This window comes from Staurois parvus, unplaced genomic scaffold, assembly GCF_062004578.1.
Source record: "Staurois parvus isolate SC_StPar_1 unplaced genomic scaffold, SC_StPar_1.0 ptg000475l, whole genome shotgun sequence".
NCBI classification, from domain to species: Eukaryota; Metazoa; Chordata; class Amphibia; order Anura; family Ranidae; genus Staurois; species Staurois parvus.
In genome coordinates, this window is record NW_028318271.1 from 508123 (window position 1) to 526329 (window position 18207).

Here is an 18207-nt window from a genome sequence, read left to right on the forward strand (position 1 = left end):
TAGCCCTTCTCACCAACTCGTGGCCGAAGGACTAGCCAATCTAAAACCACGCTGTCACATGCGTAACAATGCCTCGCTCAGCTGCACCCCATACAAAGATTTTCCAGCTAATGGACCACAATCTATGTACCTGCAGCCTGAGAGCGATTGTTACTGGGTCAGGTTAATTACGTAATTAACCCTTCACACTGCCACCACCGCCTTTTTGTAGAGAAAAGGAGGAAACTTGCCAATATTAACAATAACACTATGATGTTTGAATAATCATCTGTATACCACTGTCACCGCAGGCAGAGATATATAGAGGTTTAAAACACACAGTAGCGCTCTTCAGAGACAGGGATTCTTAGTTTGCATTTAAGAGTTTTAGAAACAGTTCAACACTTTTCAGATAATAGGATTTATTACTAAAAAGGTCAAAGGGTGCAATAACAATATTTACAGAAAAAGATGTAGCCAATATATATATATATATATATATATATATATATATAAAAATGCCACAACAGAGAGATAACAGAAAGAAGTTTTAGAGAGGCAGAGTACTTGCCAAAAGTCCTGGGTTAAGCAGATCAAGATTCAGAGCAAAGGGTACCGTCTCCCAAGTTGGTTCCTGATGTTAAAAGGGGAGAATTCTTCAACTTAGCTTAACTCTAACTCTCTGCTCCAAGCATAACAGCCTTTTCCTAAGAACTCAGCAGGGTGTCTCCTTGAAGCAGAGAACCAATCTCCTCGTTTGGGGAGGGTGTCGTAGGTGGGGGACTCAGACTAGAACCAAAATCCCTCCCAAGTTGATACCAGGGCAATAACCTTACCTAAGCACATGTAACATTCTATCCAAGGGTATATTAATATGCAGAATGATCTGCTGAATGTCTAGATATGAAACATGGCATAGTTCACAATTTCAGCTAGAGCGATATGCTTTCTGCTCTCCTGTAGACATCAGCTAGGGGGTGTAAGATATCAGGCGACTTGTATTAAACTGAGCTATCTGAATATATGCTTTATGTTTATGTGATTATATCCCATCTCCAGATATAAAATTATATGGAAAAGTGGGGTTTAAATGTGTTGTCTTGTTTTACGGCTAGCTGGAATGTCTTTGAAGCACAGTGAAGGACTGGTTTATGGCTTTACGATCCTTTTCAAGCAAGAGTTTCACAGACATACTGGGGCCAGGCTAATTAGGGTTTATAACCATGAAGCTCTCCAGCTGGGGCCTGATGCCTGTGATCTCTCAGCATCATACAGACCACATGTCACTCAACAGAGAGGGAGGGGGAATTGGAGGAGGGAGAGGGAGATACAAGATGGAGGGTCTTTAGAAAGATAAATGACCGTGTCCATCTCTGTGTGCACAATTGCTACAGCATTGACAATCTCTGTTAGGCTACTTTCACACTGAGGAGTTTTTGAAGCGCTTATGCGTTAAAAAAAAGCATCTGAAAAGCTCAAGAAAATGCTTCCCTATGTATGTCTATGTAAGTTTTCACATTGGGGTGTTGCGCTTCCGTTGCGCTGTAAAAGCTCATGCTTGCAGCATCTTTGCAGCATGTTTGTTCAGTTAAAAAAAGCCCCCAAAACACCTCTTCCCATTTAAATCAATGGAAAATGCCTGAAAAATGCATGAAACGCCTGTAAAGTGCCTCAAAACCGTCCTTTAAAAACCGTTCAGAAAGTGTGGCAAAAGCGCGGTAAAAACGCCTATGCATTTTTGCTGTTTTTGCGGTAGATCAGTGTGAAAGTAGCCTTACACTCCGGTCACACTGATCCCGACTTTGAAATTGTACAACTTACAGTGAAGTCGCACGATTTCAAACTCGGATGACATGCCGATTTGAGTTGCGATTTGCAAGACATCTGATACAGATGTCTATGCAAATCGCACCAAAAGTGTATGTACTACTTTAGAAATCGGTGCTGCTCTGACCAAGTCGGAACCGCACCGATACGACCGCTCTAATTGTGGACAATAAGGTGCGATTTACCATGCGATTTGCAAGTTGTATGGCATGCAAATCGCATGTCAAGTCGCACCCAGTGTGACCGGACACTAACAGTGCTCTATTCTCAGTTAGCTGTCATCACTTGCGATATAGTAGGTCAAGCAAACTCCATGCCATGTAGGAGGATGATTCACACATGTGAGTAAGCCATTCGTACATACAAATAATGTTTTATAGCTATGAAAATGGGGTATCTGACTGTTCATGATTGCTGAAAAAAAGTCTGCCCCTCTTGGAGATTAGTACAGACAGAAACATGGGCATGGGGTAGGCAGTGCCAGCCTCATATTAAACTACTTGCCTACCTGCATCATTTATAACTGGCTTCAGGTAAACGGGGATCTGTAGACCCAGGGGATCCTGTAGACCCAGGACTAGCATGGTAGGTGTCAGCAGGTTGAATGGAGGGAGACTAGTGAACATCCATTCACTGATCTCCTCTCTGGCGAATGAACACGGAAGAGATGTGCATTACATAATTTCTAGGTTTGGTCGTTACTTTCCCCAGCTGCTGTGAAGAAGCTGATCCCAGGCACCAGGTCGCCATGATGACTAGAAATTGGGTTCACACACTGCCTCCCATAGACTTTAATGCACAGTCACATCCTTTAGGTTGTATGCTCCACGAGCAGGGCCCTCCTATTCCTTATGTACTGAAATGTATTGTAATTGTACTGTTTCCCTTATATTGTAAAGTGCTGCACAAACTGTTGGCGCTATATAAACCCTGTATAATAATAATAATCCTAGAGACTTCAGTGCAAAGTCACCTTCTATGGGCTTCAATGCAAAGTCACCTCCCATACACTTCAATGCAAAGTTTCCTTCCATAGACTTCAATTCAAAGTCATCTCCAGTAGACTACAATGCAAAATTGCCTCCCGTAGACTTCAATGCAAAATGCCACCAATAAACTTCAATGCAAACTGTCTCCCATAGACTTCAATGCAAAATACCTCCTATTGACTTCAATGTGAATACACCTGTCAAGAGCAACCCTATATGAACACTTATCTCCGCATGCCACTCTATCGCTTGTGAGTCTGGAACGCACCGCTACAACTCTCACAGGACCCTTTTCATAATGGCACAAAACACAAAATGCGTGTGGATCACATCTCTGTGAACCACCTCATTAGGAACACATAATATCTAGCCTGTCATGCGAATCTGTGAGTTTGAAAACACATCCAAAATCGCATGTGTGTGTGAACCAGGGCAGCTCCATTCATACCTGGGCATTTTGGGATTGCAGCAGAATCGCTGTGATCACAAAACGCAGGTTTAGGTGCCATTAAGTTCAATGGTGCCTAAAATGTGGTGCCGTTTTGCTGTGATTATCGCATATTTGTCAAGACCTGAGCTAATCGATCATAATTTGTGTTCCATTAGCTTCAGTGGGGAAGGGAAAGCATCAGGGGTCTAAGGGAAGGGAAGGCATCAGGGGTCTAAGGGAAGGGAACGGGTCTAAAAGCAGAGAAGACATCAGGGGTCTGTAAACCCCTAATGTCTCAATAAATAGAACCTATCATTACAGTATTACAATTCTGTCATTACAATAAAGTCAATTGTTAAAAAAGAAAGGAAAAAAGGTAAAAAATAAAGTAACATAAAAAATAAAACAAACTTTTTTTATGCACACGCACATAAAAACATAAACACGTGCTGAGTGCACCTTAGTAAGAAAATGACGATTGTGCTACATATGTTACATTGTTGCTGTGAATGCATTATGTATGAGAGCAATGAATGATGACAGTTTAGAGTTCACACAGTTGTTATTTCTCTCATTCAGTTATTGAACTGGGTACCAACTCACAGCAAAATTCCAATTTTATCAGCCACACGCTTTACTCTACGTCTGTAAATCAGTAAGTGCACTCTAACTCCATGAGCATGCACCCTCAAAAGAAGTTGCCAATGGCTGCTACCAGGTTTCTTTCAAAAACTTAAGGAGTGCCCATTGTTTCCAGATAACAAGTTCTCTTACCTCCATTATCATTCTTCTCATTAGATGTAATTGTCACAAAGTGGACTGTTTGACTCCAGTTGCTCCAAGAACCGTCATAGAACTCTCCATTTGGCTTTGATCGAACCCTTGCTTTATATGTTGTAGAAGGTTCTAAATTGCTCTTTGATATATGTATGTAGATATCGTCATTCTGAAAACACTAAATGGAGAATTTAAAAAGTCCAGTTAAAGAGTTACACCGACGACACTGTTTACATTTTTAAATGGTCACATAACACCATTTTGATAGGGCCCAGTGTCAGAAAGTTGGGTCTCCGTTAGAAGTCATGGGTCTTACAGCAGAACAATGACCCAAAGCACACGTCAACAAGCACCCAGAAATGGTTTAAGACATACAAAAAATTGGTACAAAGTGGTATACTTGGATTTTTCAAAAGCGTTTGACACAGTTCCCCACACACGGCTAATGTGTAAGGTAAAGTCTACGGGCTTGGAAAAATCCGTATGGAAATGGATAGAAAACTGGCTAAAAGACCAAATCCAGAGAGTAGTGGTTAATGATTCATACTCTGAATGGTCTAGGGGTGTCAGTGGTGTACCCCAAGGTTCAGTGTTGGGACCCTTACTTTTTAATATATTTATAAACAATATAGGGTCTGGGATTATAAATCCCATTTCAGCCTTTGCAGATGACACCAAGCTGTACAGGATGTCTCCAATTTACAAGTCAACCTCAATGCACTGTTTAATTGGGCAACTATGTGGCAAATGAGGTTTAATGTTGATAAATGTAAGGTTCTGCACTTGGGGGCTAAGAATATGCATGCATCATACATAGTAGGGGGTAAAACTGGGGGAATCAATGGTGAAGGATCTGGGAGTTCTGCTAGATCACAAGCTTAATAATGGCATGCAATACCAAGCTGCGGGTTCTAAAGTGAGCAAAATCCTCTCTTGTATTAAAAGAGGTATAGACTCCAGAGAGAGAGATATCATATTACCCCGGTACAAATCATTAGTAAGACCTCATCTGGAATATGCATTTCAGTTTTGGGCACCAATTCACCAAAAGAACATTGGGGAACTGGAGAAAGTACAGAGAAGGGCAACCAAACTGATAAGAGGCATGGAGGAGATCAGCTATGAGGAAAGATTAGAGGAACTGAATTTATTCTCTCTTGAGAAGAGGAGATTAAGGGGGGATATGATCACCATGTATAATACATAAGGGGGGATATGATCACCATGTATAATACATAAGGGGGGATATGATCTACATGTATAATACATAAGGGGGGATATGATCTCCATGTATAATACATAAGGGGGGATATGATCACCATGTATAATACATAAGGGGGATATGATCTCCATGTATAATACATAAGGGGGGATATGATCTCCATGTATAATACATAAGGGGGGATATGATCTCCATGTATAATACATAAGGGGGGGATATGATCTCCATGTATAATACATAAGGGGGGATATGATCTCCATGTATAAATACATAAGGGGGGATATGATCTCCATGTATAAATACATCAGTGGTTCATATAGTGAACTCGGTGTAGAGTTATTCCCCCTGAGGTCATCACAGAGGACAAGGGGGCACTCTTTACGTCTGGAAAGAAAGAAATTTAATCTCCAAACACGGAAAGGTTTCTTCACAGTGAGAGCTGTGAAAATGTGGAATAGACTCCCTCAAGAGTTGGTTCTGGCCAGCTCAGTGGATTGCTTTAAAAAAGTCCTGGATTCTTTCTTGGATACACAGAATATAACTGGATACTAACATTTATAGGTTAAGTTGATCCAGGGAATATCCAATTGCCTCTCAGGGGACCAGGAAGGAATTTTTTCCCTGAGGAGCAAATTGGATCATGCTTTGCTGGGTTTGTTTACCTTCCTCTGGATCAACTGTGTGTATAGGATTATAACTTTTTTTTTTTTTTAATGGTTGAACTGGATGGACTTTTGTCTTTTTTCAGCCAGACTAACTATGTAACTATGACAAAGCACTGGAGAGCTTTGGTACATCAAAGATCAAAAAATTTTCTTCCTTTAGAATAGCATAGGGTTAAATCTACATTTTTGTGCCCTCTGTGTCTCATTGAGGACAATTTTCTTTACTTCCTGTCCTGTAGACACAACAGGAAGTGAGATAAATTCCTTCTTAGACTTTTGTTACCAGAACAAGTGTTCTGACTGGAAGATTTCCCCTGTATTTCTTGTCTGATGACAAATCAACATTTTGAATTTTCCTTAAACTGGTTCTATAGGCAGAACATTCAATGCCGGCGTCTCCCGGATTACGTGGGGTGCGGTTTATGATCATGTGACTGCCGTGTTTGGCTGTCGCAGCGGTCACATGATAGGAAAGCTCCCGATCACAAGTAGGTAAACGTGCCGGCCAGGGGCGGACTGACCATTTGGAAACTTGGGCACTGCCCAAGGGCCGGGGGTCAGTAGGGGGCTCCATGAGATGCCCCTGGTACCTTTTTCATAGGCTTTTTTGAGTTTGACAAGGACACAGGGGCCCCATGATCCCCTATTGCCCGGGGGCCCCATGAGTTGTCAGTCCGCCCCTGGTGCCAGCACAAGTTTGTTTACATTTGGTCAAGGCCCACCCGCTGAGAGGCTGCATATTTGCGTACTCTCGGCCGAAAGAGGTTAAGGTGAAAAATCTTCTGCATGCAGCTCCCCTGCCCCCCCCAGAGGCTTTCTAGGCTTTCTCCTCATTGGCCTAGAGACAGTAGCGAGAGATGTTGTCAATCACAGCCAGAAGAGGCTGATTGGGACTGCTCTGTGCAAACCCATTCTATAGATCAGGTAAGTATCACATTTTTCATTTAATTCTTAACAATCACTAACTTCCATACCGGAGTCAATGATCACCAGGACAAACAGAGAGTAAAAATCTGACAACGTTTTTAAAGCCGGTCATAGATGTTTTGAGCTCAGACACAGCAATTTGTGTTTAAGCACTTACCCCCCCCCCCCCCTGTCACATCAAGCCCAACTTTGAAATCTGGCGAATAACAGTGAAGTCACACGATTTCAAAGCCCGATGAGATGCCAATCTCAGGTGCAATTTGCAAGACATCTGACACAGATGTCTATGCAAATTGCACCAAAAGTAGTGCATGTACTATTTTATAAATCTGTGCGGCTCAGAACTGCACCGGTTTGACCGCTTTAATTGCGGACAATAGGCATGCGATTTGCAAGTCGCATGACCTGCAAATCGCATGCCAAGTCGCACCCGATGTGCCCAGGGTATTAAGCTACTTAGGTGTGTTCTATATGCTCCAGAATTGAAGACTCGTCTAAAAATGTAAAAGGCATATAAAGTATTGCCTACTGATAATTTGAGGTACTGCAGTTTTATGGCTTAACCTATTTATATTTATTTATTCAACAAAACCTCATTTTTAAAAAAATAAAAATAAAATGGGGCTTTTATTGTATTTAGAAATAGAAATATCGCCAGCACACCGGGTTTCTCCAATATGGGTCCATGGCTTTTAATGTGTAATCACATAGTTACAAGGAAATTCAATGTTTTCGGAGTCTCGCAGGACCCCTTCATCAGGCATGTAACATCAAAAGCCTGATGAAGGGGTCCTGTGAGACTCTGAAAACGTTGCTTTCCTTGTAACTATGTGATTACACATTAAAAGCTTTAGACCCATATTGGAGAAATCCGGTGTGTTGGCGATATTTCTATTTCTTGATGTATCACTGTTCCAGCCGTTGGTTGCTACAGCACCCACTATACATACAGTCGTTGTTCAATGCAGGAACGTGTGCGGTGGGATTTTGCAACTACACTTTTATTGTATTTGTGTTCACTAAAATTAATATTAGTGTACTTTTTCTTGAAAATATAGATTTGATGAACAGTTGAACAAATATTTTGTAAAATAAAAAAAAATGCAACTGCCATTTATTTATTCTATAGGGCCTCTGCTTTCAGAAAATGTATGTTTGGGGGGTTTTAAGTAATTTTGTAGCCAAAATTGTAGATTTTAGCATGTGTGCAAAAAAAAAGAAAAACAATTAAAAATTAGCTCTGGAGATAAAGTGGTCAATAATGGCAATTGACAGGTATTTTTATTTCTTAAACATAGCATGATTTACAGTTGTGGCCAAAAATATTGTCACCCCTGAATTTCTGTCAGATAAAGCACCACTTTGCCCAGAACATTGTGGCAATTACAAAAGTTTTGGCATTCTAATGTTTATTTATTTTCTTTGTATTGGTGTAACACAAAAAAGTGGAGAAAGAAAAAGCTTAATCTGACACATTCCACCCAAAAAGTCTAAAGATGGACTGGGCAAAATTATTGGCACCCTCAATTTTATATTTTGTAGCACCCCCTTGGAAACAATAACTCAAATCAATCTCTTTCTGTAATCATCAATGAGTTTCTCCCACCTCTCTACTGGAATTTTGGACCACTCTTCTTTCTCCAACTACTCCAGGTCCCTCAGATTGGAAGGGTTCCTTTTCCCAACTGCTGTTTTGAGATATCTCCACAGGAGCTCTATGGGATTGAGATCTGGACTCATTGCTGGCCAATTCAGTCCTCTCCAGCGCTTTGTCTGAAACCATTTCTGGGTGCTCTTTGACATGATTTGGGTCATTGTCCTGCTGTAAGACCCATAACCTCTGACAGAGACCCAACTTTCTGACACTGGGCCCTACATTGCACCCCAGAATTCTTTGGTAGTCTTCAGATTTCATAATGCCATGCACACTGTCAAGACATCCAGTGCCTGAAGCAGCAAAGCAACCCCAAAACATCAGTGAACCTCCACCATATTTAACTGTAGGGACTGTATTCTTTTCTTTTTTAAAGCCTCATTTCTTTTTCTGAAAACAGTAGAATAATGGGCTTTACCAAAAAGCTGTAATTTTGTTTCATCTCTCCACAGCACATTCCCCAAAAGGATTTTGTCTTCCTCGGGTACATTTTGGCAAACTCCAATCTGGCTCTCTTAGCTACAGTGCCATGAGCTATAAATTTTTCGACAATGTTGTGCACAGTGGACACAGGAACAGTAAGATCTCTGGAGATGGACTTGTAACCCTGAGATTGTCCATGCTTTTCCACAATTTTTGTTCTCAAATCCTTAGACAATTCTTTGCTGCTCTTTCACTTCTCCATGCTCCATCTGGCACACAGAAACACATAACAGCAGGGGTGCTGATATTTTTGGCCATAACTGTATGTGGAGTAGATTTTAATGACAGGTCTGTTAAAATGTCTTTCAATATTTCTGTTTTAACACTTACCACTTTGTACTCTCCATTGCCTATATTTTCATTTCCACATACCTGCAGCAAACATAAGTACATAAAAAATATTTAATTCATTCATATTAATTAATTCATTCAAATAATAATGTAACAATGTCTCTTTTTTTTGTCCAATTGGGGAGCTTTTTCTTCAAATCCTGCTTCATGGTGAAACAGAAAGTGAGAGGATATTTCTGAAAAGAAAAATTGAAGGTGAAAAATACCCCAAGAGAAAATGGACTATCTCAGCACCTAAAGGACAACATAGTCATAAAAACACTAAATTTTTATTAATACACAAAGAATTTTTGGATCACACATGTACATAAATTTATACTAAAATCACAAAGATTTAACAGCATGGTCTTATAATTCACAAAGGTTATGGTTGTTACAGCTCCACCCCCCATAGCGGTTAATGTTGACTCCTCTACATGTTTCGGGGAAATAATCTGCTTCCTCAGGAGGAAAAATCAAAGATTACTCTGAACTAGAAACATAACAGTTAAAATACAATATCTCATAGGGTTACAAATGACATGTTACATATTGGTATCACAAGATGTAGAGGAGACAACATTATAAAATATGATTGTTTTTATGACTGTGTTGTCCTTTGGGTGCCGAAATAGTCCATTTTCTCTTTGGGGGTATTTTCCCCTTCAATTTTTCTATAGTCATTTGGGGTGATGGCACCCCCACCTCATAACAATGTTTGTTATATAATTTCTGAAAAGAAATGAAAATACCTTCTTTTAGTGTTGTTACCAGAACAGGTGTTCCAGTTGGAAGTTTTTTCCTCTGTCCCCATTTTAGTGAAATCAAAAATGTAAAATGTCCCTTTACTTTTAGTCTGGATTACAATTGTAGCACCCCCTGATACTCCAGATGTATGGTGGCACCTCCAGAGGCAGGGAGTGGACCAGCATTTTACCCCAGGGCCAAAGTCCATAGCTACAATGGGGGACTGACAAAGAACATTAGGAGACCGTCACTTTTATATTTTTAAAGATTTTGTTGGAGAACAGTTATGGAGTTGGGGGTCCATATTACCAAGCAGATCACTTACAGACTCTCCAGATCCAAATTCAGGGCTTTTTTTCTCAGAGAATAGATGCAGGTACTCCCCCCTCATCTGAATCACCTCTTGTCTCTGATCCTACTCACATACGAGCACTGTCTCTTGGTTCCATCCCCTAGCCACCTCCCAGTACTGCTTTTTTTAGAGATTAAAGAACCAAAAAAGCAATCTCCTTCAGCCAGCCACAATAGACTCCCCCAGCATCAATAGACTTCCTCCAGTAACAATAGACCCACCCCAGAAGCAATGCCCCCACCAGCAACAAAAGATCCACTAGTAGCCAGCAACAGTAGACCCCTCCTTCAACAGCAGATCACTCCCAGCAATAATTAACAACCAGAAACAATAGATCCCACACAAGCAACAATAGACCTCCCCAGCAACAACAAATCCCCCTGCAACAATAGACCTCCCCGGCAACAAAAGACCCCCATAACAATAGAGACCCCCCAATGAGAATAGATCCCCTAACAGCTAGCATCAATAGACCATCCAGCAGACATTAGCACCCCCTGCATTACATACTTTCAGTTCTGGAAATGCCATTAGTGTTCCCCTGTGTTCCTGCTAAAAAAAGCCCAGTGCCAGAACCTTTAATCCAACCCGGCAACACTGTAATCTCTTTCTGTTTCCTTGGCTCAGTGCGTCCTCTAAGTGATTTGCCAAGGCCTGCGAGAAACCAGCCTTATTCCTGGCCTTCTCCAACAAGTGGTAGAACAGCTCCAGGACCACTTGGGACCTAAGCCCATATTCAGTACATGTTAGATCCCCACGCAGACTATTGGGCCTAATAGCAGAGCAAAATCCAGCAGCACCTCCCCAGGCCTCAGCCTGGGGGAAGAGAGTGATGACAAGACCTATCCCAAGTATTTATCCCCCTCTTCCCCAGCATGCACCAGTGGCCTGAACCTCCTATTGGGTTGGCTTGGTGGTCTTGTTATGAAATCTCCTATTATTGCCAGTGGTATTGGTGACACCTACTTGCTTCAGTGAGAAATCACAACCCAACTTGAGCTTAGGGAAAGACTAAGTGAAAAACCTATACAATCAGTTTAGGCTACCACCCAACCAAAACTTAAATTTAGGTTGTAGCCCCTGTTTAAGACAGAATGGCTACACTATGATAACCACAACAAACAGCAAGCATGAATTTTTCCAAGATGGACAAAGACAGCAATAAGAACTTGGCGGGGTCCTGCCCTAAAATTTATAAAACAAACAAAATGGCTTTAGATGTACTCCAGGTGCTTGTTGTGTTAAATTGGAATAACAGTATTTAATATATAGATTTGTAGCCTCCAGAAGGAACACTGATACATGGCAGACAATGCAGTTGGCTTCAGTATTATAGCACTCTCAGCTTTGACCAGACAGTCACTAAGCTGAATGACTTCATTACATTTGTTTATTATGTTCTCCTAAAAAAGTCTGACTAGCGTGTTGAAATATTTACTTGTGGTGTGCAATTGTTATTCCTTGCATGCAGTAATTATTTGAAATAGAGCCCCATTTTGATTGTGTCCCCATCTAGGGTGATCTCCCCTTCCCTTCCCAAAGACATGACAAGAAGCAGGGGTGATGTCACCAAGGGTGGACCTTCCAAGGAATCTAACTCTTGCACTTGCTATCCAAAACTAGAAACATAGGTTGAACTTAGAAACTCAATGCAGAGAGTGTCCCATGATCGGATTTTAAACCAAGAGCCAAGAGAGCTTAACGCCTGTTGTTTCCAATCTTATTGCAGTTCAGTCAATATTTTGATTTTGGTTTGAGGTGGGAAACAGAATCTTGCATTTAAAAATTTGGGTTTACTAATTTCTAGAGTGGACATGGGGTCTATGACAGCTGAAGATCTTCTATCGTGTAAGAACCTAATTACTTGCAATTCTAAAAGGTATGCGACACTGGGTTTAGGCAAATTGAAAGAGAAAATGTGCCTACAGGGGTCGCAACTGCGGCCTGGCACCATGCTCCAGGGGGGCCCTTGAGCCAGACCTTGTCATGTGGCTCTCCCACCCAGTTTTGCAGCCAGAAAATGACGGAACTCCAGTCTGCCACCTCTAGCTCTCACCCTCTGATCCCCGCTGTCACTTGCTCTACTTGTCTATACAATGGGTAGCTGTGTCCATACTGATCACTGACTCTGTTAATTTATAACTGAGGCATAGTAAACTGTGTTTACTGTGATTCAGTTTATGAATGAACGGGAAGCCTCTGTACAGATCAATTCCTGTCCATTCATTCTTTGCTGCTGAGGCTGCATAGTAGGAGATTGAGGGCTGTGTTCTTAATCTCCATTCTTTGTCTCAAAAGTTAAACATTAAAGGTCTGTTTAGACCCCTGATATCTCACCAAAGCTCCCACAGGGGCTCCTAAGCAATTGTAAAAAATAATAAAAAAAATAAAATTGTAATAAATAAATAAATTGGTAAAAAATAATTTAAAAAAGTAACAATATTAAAAAAATACTGACACCAGTTTGGGAACTACCAGGGTTGTAAAAGGCAACCGGGCCCTAGCGTTCCACCACCATGGGGATCCCCGGCTGGGGGTCAGGGGGGCCCTTTATGGTTTCTTGCACTGGGGCCCTGAAGGTTCCAGTTACGTCTCTGTGTTCTTATATAATCTATATATACTCATTAGCCAATTTATTAGTTACACCTTGCTAGTATGGGGTTGGACCCCCTTTTGCCTTCAGAACTGCCTTAATTCTTTGTGGCATAGATTCAACTAGGTGTTGGAAACAATCCCCAGAGATTTTGGTCCATATTGACATGATAGCATCACACAATTGCTGCAGATTTGTCGGCTGCATATCCATGATGCAAATCTCCAGTTTCATCACATCCCAATAGGTGCTCTATTGGATTGAGATCTAGTGATGGCTGAGGCCTTTGGAGTGCAGTGAACTCATTTTCATGTTCAATAAACCAGTTTGAGATGATTTGAGCTTTGTGACATGGTGCGTTATCCTGCTGGAAGGAGCCATCAGAAGATGGGTACACTATAGTCATAAAGGGATGGACATGGTCAGCAACAATACTCAGGTTGACTGTGGCATTTAAACGATGCTCAATTGGTACCAAAGTGTGCCAAGAAAATATCCCCCACACCATTACACCACCATTACACCACCACCACCAGCCTGAACCATTGATACAAGGCAGGATGGATCCATGCTTTCATGTTGTTTAAGTCAAATTCTGACCCTACCATCTGAATGTCGCAGCTGAAATCGAAACTCATCAGACCAGGAATAGTTTTTCCAATCGTCTATTGTCCAATTTTGTTGATCCTGTGTGAAATGTAGCCTCTGTTTCCTGTTCTTAGCTGACAGGAGCAGGGGCGGACTGACAACTTATGGGGCCCGTGACAGGAGCAGGGGCATTAGGGGATCATGGGGCCCGTGTCCTTGCCCAAACTCAAAAAAGCCTATGAAAAAGGTACCAGGGGCATCCCATGGGGCCCCCTACTGACCCCGGGCCCTCAGGCAGTGCCCGAGTTTCCAAATGGTCAGTCCGCCCCTGGAAAGGAGTGACACTCAGTGTGGTCTTCTCCTCTGACCTCTGACAACAACAAGGCATTTTTCGTCCACACAACTACTGCTCAATGGATATTTTCTCTTTTTCGCACTATTCTCTGTAAACCCTAGAGATCATTATGTGTGAAAATCTCAGTAGATCAGCAGTTCTCGGGTCCATTCTGAGCACAGTCATTGCTCACTGGAGCGCCGGGCTATGGAGGGGGCAGAAGCAGCTGGCTCAGGTTCTCAACAGCACTCTGAGAGTCTGAGCCAGCTGTTGATTAGACATCTGGGTGGATCTTGATATTATTGTCAGGATCCCTGCAGAGCCTGGACGGGCTCTGATGTCAGTGAACAGTGGACTTTAGCCTGCTGATGGCTGAATATCGGTCACAGGAGTATATAGTATATACTTCTCCTGTGACCCACAGGAGAAGTATAGATCGAAGAGCTTTGGCTCTTTTAAGTTTGAATGTTCTTGATGGGCTTTTGAAGTATGCATATGATAGTGACCACAAGACTAAGTGCAGAAGACCTATGGGTAACCATCACTGTGCTGTGAACTGGCCCTCAGGATGTTTAGCACCTTTCCACTTATTCTGCAGCATGAATTAGGGGTTAAGAAGAGGGGGGGGGGGGGAGGGGACTGAAATGCAGATGTTGGTCCAGCAAATGGGATGTTTTCTTGGTGCAAAATTTACACTGGAGCCCAGAGGTTTACTGCCATGCTCCTGATCTGACAGCGTGAAGAAGTTTGAAACTGGAGAAGTTTTAGATAAGAGTTTGGAAAAAATATGTAAACCCTCACCTTGTAAAACAACCCATTCAACTTTAAAACAGAAAAGAAAGTCGAAACATTTCTGTATACATATAAAAAAAACATTATAAAATACATTGTACACCCTTTTTTTTAAATGATCACATAATCTCCATTCTCAGCTGCATAAGGGGCTCAGAGAGATGAAAGGGGGGGGGGGCACAGCAGCACACTGGTCTTCCCAGTGAATGACTGTGCAGGGGGTATGTCAGCAAAAGTTTGATCATTGGCGGAGAGCACAATGAGTTCTCAGCGGAGCTAGGGAACTGACAGCGCTGTGATCTCATGTCTAGTGTGGTTTGATCTAGGGTGTTGAAGTTTGAATTCTATCCTTGACCCAATAGAGAGTCAGTGGAGAATACAGACTATGAGTAGATGTGCTATTAAAGTGACAGGTACAACTGACCACAGATTACAATCGTATACAGTTGCAAGGAGTCAAGGTTGGGTCACTCCTGGCTCCAATTAGCTCTGGGAGAAGTCATTAAGCTAGAGCCTCACATACTTTTTCCTCCCTGCACTGTGAATGTTTACATGTTATGTGCAATTAAACCATGGCAACATTATTATTATTATTATTATACAGTATTTATAAAGCGCCAATAGTTCGCTCAGCGCTGTACATTACAAAGGGGGACAGAACATGTGACAGAACAATACCAATACAATGCAAAACATGAGGGGATCGAGGGCCCTGCTCTTTCGAGCTTACAATCTAGGAGGGAGGGGGTGGTGGTACAGGAGGAGATAGCTGTGGGGGATGGAGTGGTAGGAAGAGTGGAGGAGGGAGGCAAGTTAGCAGGGGGTGGGGTAGGCTTCCCTGAAGAGATGGGTTTTCAGGGTGCGCCTAAAGGAGAGGAGAGTAGGTGATAATCTGATGGGTTGGGGCAGGGAGTTCCAGAGGATGGGTGACACCCTGGAGAAGTCCTGGAGGCGGGCATGGGAGGAGGAGACCAGGGAACTAGAGAGAAGGAGGTCTTGTGAGGAGCGGAGTGTGCGTGCTGGGCGGTACTTGGATATTAGGTCAGTGATGTAGTTCGGGGCAGTATGGTGGACAGCTTTGTACGTCAGCGTTAGGATTTTGAATTTGATCCGTTGCGCAATCGGAAGCCAGTGGAGGGATTGGCAGAGGGGGGTGGCGGAGACAGAGCGGTTGGAAAGGTGAATGAGTCTGGCAGCCGTGTTCAGGATGGACTGAAGAGGGGATAGCCAGCGGCGAGGCAGGCCAGTGAGGAGGGAGTTGCAGTAGTCGAGTCGTGATATGATGAGGGAGTGGATGAGCTGTTTAGTGGTTTCTGGGGTTAGGAACGTGCGGATATTGGCGATGTTGCGGAGGTGGAGTCTGCACGAGTTTGTTAAAGATTGGACTTGGGGCTGGAAGGATAGGTTGGAGTCCAGAATGACACCCAGTACTCTGGCCTGCAGGGCAGGTTTGATGGTAGCGTTGTTGGATGTGACGGAGAAATCAATGGGGGGTGGTGTCCGGGCTGGGGGGAAGACAAGAAACTCGGTTTTGGAGAGGTTCAATTTAAGGAAGTGGAGCGACATCCAGTCTGATATGTCGCTCAGTAGGTGTGTGATTCGGGCTGAGACCAAGGGGGTGAGGTGGGGGGTTGAGAGATAGATTTGTGTGTCGTCGGCATAGAGGTGGTAGTTGAAGCCGTGAGAGTGTATGAGTTGGCCAAGGGAGGAGGTATAGATGGAGAAGAGAAGGGGCCCGAGGACAGAGCCTTGAGGGACCCCAACAGAGAGGGGGAGTGAGGGGGAGGTGGTAGCATTATAGGTAACGCTGAAAGAGCGTTGTGACAGGTAGGATGAGATCCAGGAGAGAGCAGAATCTCTGAGGCCGAGGGAGTGTAGTTTTTTGAGGCGGAGGGGGTGGTCGACTGTGTCGAAGGCCGCAGAGAGGTCAAGGAGTAGGAGCACTGAATAGTGTCCATTAGCTTTGGCGGTTAGCAGGTCGTTGGAGAGTTTGAGTAAGGCAGTTTCGGTGGAGTGTAGGGGACGGAAGCCGGACTGTAGGGGATCGAGGAGGTTGTTGTCGTTGAGGTGAGAGCATAGGCGGGTGTAGACTAGGCGCTCGAGGAGTTTAGATGTAAATGGGAGCAGGGAGATGGGTCTGAGGTTGTTCGGGTCATTGGGGTCCAGGGAGGGCTTTTTAAGTATGGGGGTGATGTGTGCATGTTTCAGAGGGGAGGGGAAAGTGCCTGAGGAGAGGGAGAGATTGAAGATGTGGGTGAGGGAGCGTAGGATGGAGGAGGAGGAAGGTCGTAGGAGTTGTGAGGGGATAGGGTCGAGGGGGCAGGTGGTGAGGCGGGCATCAGAGAGAGTCTTGGAGACTTCCTCGATGGTAGTAAGGTCAAAGGTGTGGAGTGTTGGGGGAGCTTCAGTATGAGGAATGTAGGGTGGGGTGGAAGAGGAGGTCAGAGCAGTGGTGGGGCCGTGGGAGAGGGGTGATGAGGGGGTAGCTGAGTGAGGGTGAAGGGGGTTGGAGAGAGTTTGAGCAGCGACGAGGTCCCTGCGGGTTATGTCGAGGGGGAGGGGGGATAAGGGGGTAGCTGTGTGAGAGGGGACAGGTTGAGAGGGCGTGTGAGTTGCGGCAATGTCCTTGCGAATTGTGTCAATTTTGTTTTTGAAGTGATTGGCAATCTCAAGGGCAGTGAGTGAGGTGCTGGGTGGAGGTGGGGGTGGAGAGAGTAGAGAGTTGAAGGCAGAGAAGAGTCGGCGAGGATTGAAGGAGAGGGCCTTGATGAGGGTCAAGAAGTAGGCCTGTTTGGCAGCATGGAGGGAGGAGGTGTAGGTGCGGAAGGCAGATTTGTAGCGGGTGAAGGCTTGTTTGGATTTGGTTTTGCGCCATAGTCGCTCTAGGGCACGACTTTGTCGTTTGAGGGTTTTGGTGTGATCAGTCTGCCAGGGCTGGAGCGGTCGGGGTCTGGTGTTGCGTGTGGTTAAAGGCGCTAGTGAGTCAAGGGCTGTTGAGAGCGCATTGTTGTAGGCGGTCAAAGCCAAGTCGGGGCAGGACAGGGGGAGGATGCGGTCGTGGAGTTGATCAGCTGCAGAGTGGAGGGAGGCAGGGTTAAGGTTGCGGAGGTTACGGCTGGTAGTAGTGTGACATTTGGAGGGGTAGGCGTTGGAGGACGAGGAGATAGAGAAGGTGATCAGGTTGTGGTCAGAGAGAGGGAAGGGGGTGTTAGTGAGGTTGTGGGGAGCGCATCGGTTGGAGAAGACAAGATCAAGGATATTTCCGTCGGAGTGGGTGGTGGATTGTATGCACTGTGCAAGTGCAAAGGAGGAGGTTAGGTGGAGGAGACGGGCTGTGTCCGGGTTGTCGAGGTTGACAGGGATGTTAAAATCCCCAAGAATTATGGTGGGTAGCTCAGAGGAGAGGAAGAATGGTAGCCAGGAGGAGAAGTCATCCAGGAAGCGGGGTATGGATCCAGGAGGCCGGTATATCACAGCAATCTTCAGGGGGGTTGGGGAGAATAGTCGGACGCAGTGGG

General features: G+C 43.9%; 1 protein-coding gene across 1 annotated transcript in view; it reads right to left on the reverse strand.

Moving 5' to 3' along the window:
* The window catches only part of IL7R (interleukin 7 receptor), a 72013-nt gene that overhangs the window by 10559 nt on the left and 43247 nt on the right, over window positions 1–18207 (reverse strand). Inside the window, exons 5-7 of the mRNA XM_089689432.1 lie at window positions 9284–9325; window positions 4000–4180; window positions 2937–2939 (exon numbers count right to left, since the gene is read on the reverse strand). Of these exons, the coding sequence (XP_089545558.1) occupies window positions 2937–2939; window positions 4000–4180; window positions 9284–9325 (226 nt within the window). The remainder of the gene's footprint in view (window positions 1–2936; window positions 2940–3999; window positions 4181–9283; window positions 9326–18207) is intronic.